The 10,300-nt window shown below is 40.9% G+C and overlaps 1 protein-coding gene across 1 annotated transcript in view; it reads left to right on the forward strand.

The window, feature by feature from the left end:
* Window positions 1-8,924, forward strand: part of tnk2b (tyrosine kinase, non-receptor, 2b) — a 31,990-nt gene extending 23,066 nt beyond the window's left edge. The window contains 6 exon segments of the mRNA XM_007900565.2: window positions 915-1,006; window positions 1,557-1,601; window positions 4,547-6,000; window positions 6,626-6,721; window positions 7,296-7,423; window positions 8,052-8,924. Coding sequence (XP_007898756.2) covers window positions 915-1,006; window positions 1,557-1,601; window positions 4,547-6,000; window positions 6,626-6,721; window positions 7,296-7,423; window positions 8,052-8,058 — 1,822 coding nt within the window. The 3' untranslated portion in view covers window positions 8,059-8,924.
* The last annotated feature ends 1,376 nt before the right edge of the window (window positions 8,925-10,300 follow it).

Consider the following 10,300-nt stretch of genomic DNA (forward strand, 5'->3'; position numbering starts at 1 on the left):
TAACTCCCAAAACTAAACAGAAATCTTAAAACTAGCTGTTATACATTACTGAAGCCCTCTGCTGGCTAGATAGTGGAAAGTCAAGCAACCAAAGTTGTCTATTCTTGGGGAATCCTTTGCCTTCTTAGTTAACATATCTAATAATATAACATATTATCTAAATGTGATCCCTAAATATGCAGCTATCAACAATCTCTCAGAGCCATAGAAACCTTGGGTACAAGAAAATCCCAGCTTCTTCACACAAGTTTCTACAGAGAATAGATTCCTCAGACTCTGACTACCAACCCAACTTAAGTCCTCTGCCATTGCTTAACATGCAGTGTTATCAAAACTTACAGAATTATTGAGGTTGTTAAGGTATGCAGCTACAGTTTCCACAAAACCTGTAATGTACATTTATGCCCTTGAGTATATGTTGGAAATGAGGCTTTAGCACATCCAGTTGTGAAGTGTTTATGAGATTGTTCTCTGTGGACTAGGCTGAGGAATGATTTCCATTTGCTCAATTCTCTGGTATCAGTGTTTTTTTAATATTGAGATTAAAAAATGGTACCATAAAAGTCTATTGGCTTAGTCTGTTGAAGCACCTTAGGGATTTTAAGGAACCATTTTACCTCAGAGCCCAAATCTCCTTTTATCAACTGCATTTATACTGCAGCAACGTGAATTTGTGTGCACTGAAAACAAGGTAATCTCAGCAGCTGGACTCCAGTACAATTTGCTTTCTAATTAGTGTGTGTTGAATGTGATTCATTCTTTGCTTTTTACAACAAAAGTGTGTGTGAATCTTGCTGTATTAAATAAAAGGGAGAGCTTGGAAGTATATGGAAATGAAGACATCTTCAATCATACAGCAAATGGTTATTGGGACCTATGTTTATTTTTATGGTATTTGGTTTATCTTCTCACAGGCTATACCTAGGTAACCCCATGGATCCACCAGATGTGCTTGGACTTGATTTGAAGATGACCAGGCCAACCCAGCTCCCAGGAAGGACAAAAAGTAAGGGAAAATATCCCAGGCTGTGCTGATACTTTCTCTACTTCATTCACCCTGCTTGTGCTGTATTTGCACAGCATATTCACTGCTCCAGAGAACAACACAGTAACAACCCTCTAATGTATGCATGTAACACAGATGCAAATCTAGTTATGTTGAATTTAGTTTTAAGTGGCTACCCCTCGTGTATTGTATTCTGCTAATGCTTTAAAGGTGTTTCTGTGGTTGCTGAGTGTTGGATAAATATCATGGCATAGTTTGATGGAGGTGATGTTTAGAGTGGTGTATTGAGACAGTGTTTAAAAACGTGTGTTTTTTTAAAAGAAGCAACCCAACAGCTTGTAGTTCTGAACGTTAGTACTGTGCGGTCAGAGCAGAAGAGAACATTGCAGAAAAACGCTGCAATGTAAAATATGTTGTCACTATTTTGACACAAGATTCTGCTTGTCATTTTAAGGGTTCCATAATTATATAGTCCGAGTGTGCTGAGGTATCACTGTGCTAATAGATTTGGCTTCTTTTCCTGTTCTGTTTCTTCTTTTCACGTTTGCAGAGGAGCCACCTCCACGCCCCCCTCAGCCGTCTGCCCTCAGCAAGAGTAAGTTGCGGAGCTCGCTCCGATTTAAAAGGTGTTCCTGCCCACTGTGTTCCATTCTAGCCCCTCTTTTCAAAGGTATCTTGTGTTGTCTTGCTGGAGGCATGGATTGCTGTGTGTAATGGGAGGGAATCTGCACAGAAATGAGAGAGCCACTCTGAATAGCTAATACTGTCACTTCCCAGACCACCAGGCTATGACTGTGTATTGGAAACGTAAAGAACCAATTCTCAACTCATCCCTGTAACCCTGGAGATCAGCCATCTTGCTCCCCTTTGCACTGCCTCTAGTTGCTGGGTTGCCTTTTTCAGTTGCAGCAACCAGAAATATAATGTTTCAGCTGCAGCTTAACTGGAACACTGTGCAGCTTGGCATGGCCTTGGGATCTTAACTCGCTGACTTAGTTTGCTAACCTGGCATTTGTTTGCCTCATTTCTTACTGCCTCACAATGCTGGACATGGTGAGGAACAAATCAACTATTTCTTTCATCTTCCTTCTTGGCCAATTCTATCTTGGCCATGGAGTATATGTGCCTCCTACTTTTGCTTTCTTGATGTATCAATATGCTTAGGTTTTGCTGTGCGGATCAGTGTGGATCTATTTTTGAATCCTTTGAATAAACAATACTTACAATTCATTGTTTGAATAATTAGTCCCATGCACATTGTTCAACTTCAACTGAAAAATGATCACAGTTTTTCCAATTGTAATATCAAGTACAAAACAACTTTTGTCTCCTAGACTTGATTTACTAGATGTGAATATTCCCCATTCTAAGCTGTGTTTACAGTCATCTTTCCCCTCCCCTGTTGGCTCCCACCCTTAGCTCGGGTTTCCAGCTGGTGTTGTCAAGCACTTTGAACCGTCATCCTAATGTAAAAGGCGTGTAAACCATAATGTACGCTTTGGGCTTCAATTCTTCTAACTGATTTATAATGAAACCACAGGAATTTTAGACCCGCAAAGCTTAAAAAGTCAGATGTTTATTTACTTCTGTACTGCTGTTAAGGATTTGTTTGCGACACAGTATCACATAGCTTGGTGTGATTTCAATTGTAAGAGATTTCTGTGCAGTTTTCCCTAATTATGATGGTTAACTAACCTGACTCTGAGATGAGCTGCATGTGTTGTGTGTATGTTGCCCATTTGTGATTTTATTTTTAAAATTTCAACACCTTTAGTTTATCACGTACCTTCCTCATTACCATACTCCACCATTTCATTCCACTTCCTTGACTATTTAATTGATTATAACTGAGGACCTGGCAGATGTTTCAAGTGCTGGATGTCTGTCAAGCCACAAAATGAGCGGAGTTCCATTGATGTTATGATGCCATACAGATTTATTCCAAATTTGTATAATTCCAGAAACAGATCACCCAACCCACCAACACCACTCTATAAGCATAGATCCTTCAAAACTTATTCCAAGCAAATAAAGGAATTTTAGTATTTCTTAATAATTGAATGTTGAACATCTAGAATTCCCTATAAATATACTACTTTTATGTACCGAATTTCACCTTTCACATGCTCCAAGTCACACTGAAGGAAAATGTGATGGAAGGTTGTATTTTGCACGTATTAATCGCCTGGGTTATCTGCTCCAAGCAAAGAAATCTGCCTTTATCTGCAGAATGTGGGGACACATTGATTTGGAGGTTCTCAATCATCTGCCAGTTTCAAATGTTCAAGGGACTTGGACATCCGTCCCACTGTTGCAGCATATAATTCAGGTGGTCAGTCTTGATGACACCACAGTGATAGACAATAAATGCACTTTAGTTGATGTATCTGCAGAGTGTGGTCTTTTTGAACATGCAACCAGCTGGATTTGTGATCTGATAACAAATGGCTGCTCTTCAGTAATTTCTTTTCTACATTGTATGATGATTGATCTTTGCAGAATACTGTATTGCACTGTAATGCGAGGCTAGTGTTGAGTTGGAAGACCCATGTCGGAATATAGGTGATAAAATCTTTTTTTTCCAGTTATTAGAATATTATTCAAGAAGTAATTTATTTTTCAGTGGAATGTTACATAATAGGTTCACTGAAGGAGATTAATGAGGAGAGTTTAACCGACTTCAATCATACTACAGTTAAGCTTATTACTGTTGCTTGATAAGCCTTCCCTTGGATCTGTGAATAAAAAATACAATGTGCTTTATATGATTCAAAGCAGAATGGATTGGAGAAATAACTTGCCTCAAATAAACAATCCATCTGCACTTGGTAAAAACTTGGTAAAATCGCAAATCGCACTACTTCAACTTAAAAATCCAAATTCTTCCATGTTTGTATATTTTTTGATCCCGTCAATATCTCTTTCCCCCCTCTCTTGTCACTACAGTGCAGTTCCACCAATATCCATCTAAGAACATGCAGAAGTGACTATTCTTCATTTGTGATTTTATTCTGTGCAACTAGAGGGGCTTCCCAGCTGAATCTTAACACACTTTCTGACGGGGGGCACTGAATAATGTCCAGAACAGGGCTGATTTTTCCGATGTCGACTGAGGTTTATTAAGGAAATTTTAGCACATCTGCCACTGTACCTGGTTATAATCAACTAACTCAACATGGATTGAGCATTGAACCTGGTGTGTATGTCTCTGTTCCTCATTGGGTAGTGCATTTACCAAGGGGAATTTTGATGAAAACCTTTAAGGTGCCATACGCTTTCATTAATTATTAGAGTTTTATGACTGCATAGATGAGAAATGGTAATGGTGACAGGCCGTCAGTCATAAGTCCAACCATTTTGCATTTTCCTTCTCTGTTTAAATCGCAACTCACATCACATTCATGCCTGCAAAGTATATCAAAATGAACTTTGAACAAGTACACACAGTCTAAATGCTAATGGAATATGTTTGGAACGAATGAACGATTGTTTGGTTTGTAAATATTCAAATGACTAATTCTGATCCTGTATGTATTCCAGAGCCCATCTATGACCCTGTGATCGATGAAGAAGTTGTGGCCTCCACGCCTTTAAAAAGACTCAGCCTGAAGAAACCGGGCCCAATGAAGACTTTGAAGGTCAACAAACCTGCTGCCCGTGTTTATGCCACAAAGATGGGTGAGAAGCCTTGTGATGTGAGTAAATTCGCAGGCCACATGATCAATGATGTGGCTCTCATCGACTTTGGAGATGAACTGGCAAGTCAGACTCCATCCCCAGTGTTGGAAACCACTATTCCCACACTAGCCAAGCTTGTATTGGATTCTTATTCCCTGCTGGATAGGACACCACCCCAGAGTCCAACCAGGACCTTACCCAGGCCTCTGTACCCTGTCCCTATAGTTGATTGGGATTCCAAGCCCCTACCTCCACCTCCTGCCTATGATGATGTTGCCCAGGATGAAGAAGATTTTGAAGTCTCCTCTATTACCAGTCCTGATACTGTGTTACTTGGAGAAGTGTCGAAATATGGAACTGTTCATCTGCCAAAAAACAAAGACCCAAAAGAAACAAATCAGGGTTTTGTTCATGACCCAGATGGTATGGGGAAGCTCAAAGTGGAGGATAATTTGTTCCTGCAGCCCAGGCAGGGCAGACAGAGCAACTTCTCCCAGTCTACTGAGATATTTGAGGAGCTTCAACAGGAATGCATGAAGAGACTCAACGTCCCCGTTATTTCATCACCAGCACCTACATCAAGCCCTGTCTCCTTATCAACAAGTGTATCGCCTACCATTTGTGATGATAAACCTCAGATCCCACCACGAATTCCCATCCCCCCTCGGCCACTAAGGAGAAATGAGCTGGGACGATGGTCTGGTGAAATGTCCCCTGCATCTGGAGGTGAGGAGGACAAGCCTCCACAAATTCCTCCTAGGGATCCCTTGTCCCAGCCATCCTCAAGAACTCCAAGTCCCATGGGACTTCCCATCAATTTACCTCAACAGAGGGTAGCTACGTGTTCCGCAGCAATGTTAACTGTAGGCCCCTACCTCTCAACATCTCCCAGCAAGTTGATGCCTACTACCCAGAGCTTTGCCTCTGACCCCAAATATGCTTCGCCCAAGGTAATTCAGGCACAAGGAAAAGACAATAAGGGGCCTTGCATTCTGCCAATTGTGAAAGATGGGAAGAAGGTTAGCAATACCCATTATTATTTGCTTCCAGAGAGACCGTTCTATTTGGATAAATATGAGAAATTTTTTAAAGAAGCTGAGAGCGTTGATGAACTCAGCTTAAAAAAGACTGTATCCACTGCAACAGTGAGGCCTATGGTCCAGCACCCAGAGTACAAAGCCAACTTCTCATCCAACAACAGCAACATGGGACCTAAGATCACAGCTGCAAAATGTCCTCACAGCCTGCAGAGAGCCAGCTTCGAGGGCTTCAGTAACAAGACAGATAATGTTACACCTTCAGACAGAATTAAAATAGTAAGTATTGCGCTTTGAGATGTCCTTCCAGCATAAAAAAAAGTGCTGTGTAAATGTTATCTTTCTGGAAGGGAAATACAAAATATTGTTTATGAGGCCCCCAGACCTTTCTCAATACTGAATCTGGTCCGCAGCAGTTAGACCACCCTGAATTAGGTCATCTTGCAACACCTGACAGAGCAGTTCGTATTGCTCTTGCTCCTGAATCAGAAGATTGCGGATTCAAGCCCAGAGGATACTGCTAACCATTGTAATAATAAAAATAATAACCTTGACGTTTGGAATAGAGCTTTTCACATTGGGAGGATGTGTCCAAAGTGCTTCACAGGAATCACTTCTTGTGACGAACGGAGTGACCATGTTTTGTGGATAAATGAGGGAACCAATCTGCACACAGCACATTGAAATATTCCTACTGTGCCTTGCTTCTGGTCAAGTTTAGTTAATTCAGAATTTACTCAGTCCTGCATTATTTGCCCAGGCACCCGGCCTGGGTGGGGGCAATGAAGGAGGAGAGGAGTTTGTTGGTGGAGAGAATCCAGCACCATAGNTTTTTTAGATTAATCCAGGACACTGGGGAATGTGTAATAATAAATCTGCCACTGAGACATATTTGTGTATTAAGGTGCAGGAGAATGTTCATGGTGTGACAACAGAAGAATGTCAGACTGCACTGCAGAACCACAGCTGGAATGTGCAGAAAGCCATACAGTACCTCAAGGTAATCAGGAGCTTGTGTTCATCACTTAGATTTCGAAGGAAAATGATGCTGTGAGAAGTCTTTGGAGGAATAATTAAATTCTAAAGAATATCTCTTTTAAAAACAATAAAAAAAAGCAATTGCAGTTTGGTAAACAATGCACTCACTTTGAGCGATGGACACCAAACTTTAAGAGTGGTGAGAAGGTGCAATCAGGGATTGAAGTGTGAACAGAGAGGAGTTCAACTACAGATAAATTCTTTATAAATACACAGGAAAAACATTGGGTTTCTTGTTGTCACTGGTACTTTATTAGCAGTACAATTTTGATTGTTACATGTTGAACTGATTTCACCTTGTTGAGCTGCTTCTGATGTTTGCATTGTGGTAAATTCTGACTCAAGCTATTTCTGTAAGCCTTTAAGTGCCTGTGATGTGAACAGATGCATGATTTTATCAGCTAGCAAGTAAAATTATCTTTTATATTTGCATGTCGCAATCAGTGTTGCAATGTAATACCAAGTTATTCAGCTCTGTTCCTGCTCCAACAAGATGTGATCTGTTTGATGACTCCCTTCCTCCTGTTCTTTCTCAGATTGAACAGCTTTTCTGTCTTGGGCTGAAAACGAGAGGGGAGTGTCAGAAGATTCTGGAAATGTTTGACTGGAACCTGGAATTAGCCAGTTCCCATCTGCTAGACATGTACGGCACGTCTCGGCATAGGTACAGAGCACTGGGGTGTGGCCGGCTTGGGGTTCGTTGGTGGGCACTGCATAGGGAGGAGAAGGGAAGGTGAAGAGGTGCCTGTACTCAGGCGGGATATTACACCTTACACTGAAGCTGTTGCACAGAGAGGGGTGGCTGGTGCCTAGAACTTTTCAGGAAACGGAATTGTATGTATGTTTGTCCCAGATCCCCATGAAATTAAGAGATTCAGGCCAACCTTGCGAGAATGTGTGTGTGCATGCGTCCTGTGGTCCTGCACTAACCTGGATGCACTGTACACTCAGCTACCAGCACCAACCACCTCGCTTGACATGTTCAAAAAATACATTTTTGGGTCACAGCTGATTTCACTTCCTGTGTGCTGGGGGTAGGAAGTGTCACTTACACAGGAAGCGGTGCTGACATCACATGGTGAAGGTAGAGATATCAGTGGCGTGCAGGCTTGGAACTTAGCCTTTTTTGCATGTTGTATCTCAGGCTCTGAGATATTTAGACCCGGGGTTTTCTATTTTATCCAGACCTTTACATGGATACTCAATTTGAGATTTCTAAATGTTGTAATATAAAACTGGTGAACCTTTGAGTGTCTGTCTCACAATTTCATAAACTTTTCCTCTTCCCACAGACGATGACCACCTTCTCAGCAGGAGCAGAGCTTGTTATGAACTGGATATTTTTCTCCCCTACCTTAATCTCTACTCAGTGTTTGGGACTTTGCTGGGGCTCTCTGCCTATTTTGTGTGGACAGAATTTCTGGAATATTTCCTTGAAGCAAAGATCGTATTAATGTAGCTCTTACCAGTATCTTGCCATACTACATCCAACTTATTAACTGTTACTGAAAGATTAGAGGTCATCTTCTGAAATAACAGTATTCAAAAGCAACAGAGTAGTTATTTTATTGGTGAAAATATTTGTACTTTCGTGGCATGCTGTAACTCGCCAGCCTGCTGTTTTTTTATATATATATATAAATATATAATATATAATATAAATTTTATTTGAGGAATCTCAGCAGTAGATTTGCAGTTTACTTGTGTTTTATATTTTGCATTGGATTTGCTATTTTGGGTGTTGTAATAATTTTTATTTAATTTTGTTTTTCCTCCTCCACAAGACTGTTTCCATTAAGTTTCTGGATTTGACGCTGAGGTAAAATTACTATATTTTGCTCAGTCAAAAGCTACAGACTTCCAAAAATGTATTGGTGGCGGTTTGTTAAAAGAGATCAGTCATGCCAAATGTATCTGTTTTTCCTTCCCTTACTCTACTGGGTTAGGATCTCCACTGTCTCTCCAGACACCCTTGCTGCTATCTGACCAGACGTGTAAATTATTTAAATGGGTTTAAGAGCAAACATGAACGTATCCACAATTGGACCATGGTTTCCTTATTCACAGTTGTAAGATTCCAAACTTTCTAATTTAAGATCACATTTTGAGTCCTGGAGCTCCCCAGTGGAGTCCTGGAGCTCAGTGGTTAGGGCACTCGCCTGGCAAGCGCGAGACCTGGGTTGGATTCCTGGAAAGATGATACCTTGGGCAAGCTTCCTTACTCCACATGCAAGCTTCCTCACTTCCTTACCTAGCAGTAAGCAGGCACCCAGTTCCTAGACAATTGGCTTTTCCAGGGGTAATGATTGCTTAAAAAAAAATTGGTCACTTCAATCCAAGACTGTTTGTGGGACGCTGCTGTGTGCAGTTGGCTGCCGCGTTTCGCCCACAAAATATACAGTCAATTTTCAGTATATTCTGTGAAGCGCTTTGAGACGTCTCAAATACGTAATAAGGCGCTATATCAAATGCAAGGATTATTATTTTATGTATTGGATGCTTATCCCCTTGTCTTTGTTGTAGTGAATTTTAATCGTTCTCCACTAGGTGGCGTGCACGTCTTTCCTAATTGTACATCAATCAGTGACGATGCAGGTATTGGGCTTTTTGGTGTTGACTGAGCAGGGAGATCTGTGGCTTTGATTAACGTGCTGGTTAACGTGTTGTGAATCAGCAAAGAACCTACGGGAAGAAAAGCCTAACAAGGTGAAGGTGTCAGCAGTGCAGTCGATTATTAATGTACCGGCTCTCCACTTCTAGCATCAGTTTCAATAATAATAACTTGCATTTAAATGGATGCAGCTGCTATCATATAAAAACAAACATCTCAAAGCACTTCGTAAAATATAATATTGTAGGTTGGGAGTTTAAGATTCACGTCAGGATTTTGAGTTCGTAATTAGACTGATACTCCAATGGAGTGCTGGGGAAGCGCTTCCTGTCAGAGCTGTCGTCCTTGGGATGAGATGTTAAAACAAAGTCCCATCTACTGATTGGGTGCTGGTAAATATTTGTGGCCCAAATCGAAAAGAGAAGAGCCAAAAATAATGCTGGTAAAATTGGTCAATCACTTCATGGCTGTTTGTAGGACACAGCTGTGCTTAATTTGGCTGTCGCATTCATCTGCAAATATAGTGGCTACATTTTACAGAAACTTTATTGAAATACTTCTAGATATTTCAGTGTTAGAGGTGCTATATGAAATGCCAGTATTATAATTAGACATAAAGTGAATGCGATCCCTGTGTGGTCCAAAGCAGCCAATACAATGAGATATAGTGCTGCTATATACTAGTCCCGTTTGGTTAGTGTAATGTACTGATCCTATGTGGCTAGCATTGCATGTCATTTTGGTGTGGCTCGCATTCAATACTGATCTTATGTGGTTAATGTTGAACATAAATTCATGGCGGCTTACTTTTGTATGATTCCCACACCTTGCATGTCCTGCGAAACTGAATCCTGTGTGTATATGTGTGTGTGTGCGCGAGAGAGATGTTTATTTTTCATTTTGCTTCAAAGAAGCTGGGGGTTTGTTTGG

This window comes from Callorhinchus milii, unplaced genomic scaffold (assembly GCF_018977255.1).
Source record: "Callorhinchus milii isolate IMCB2004 unplaced genomic scaffold, IMCB_Cmil_1.0 Scaffold11, whole genome shotgun sequence".
NCBI lineage: Eukaryota > Metazoa > Chordata > Chondrichthyes > Chimaeriformes > Callorhinchidae > Callorhinchus > Callorhinchus milii.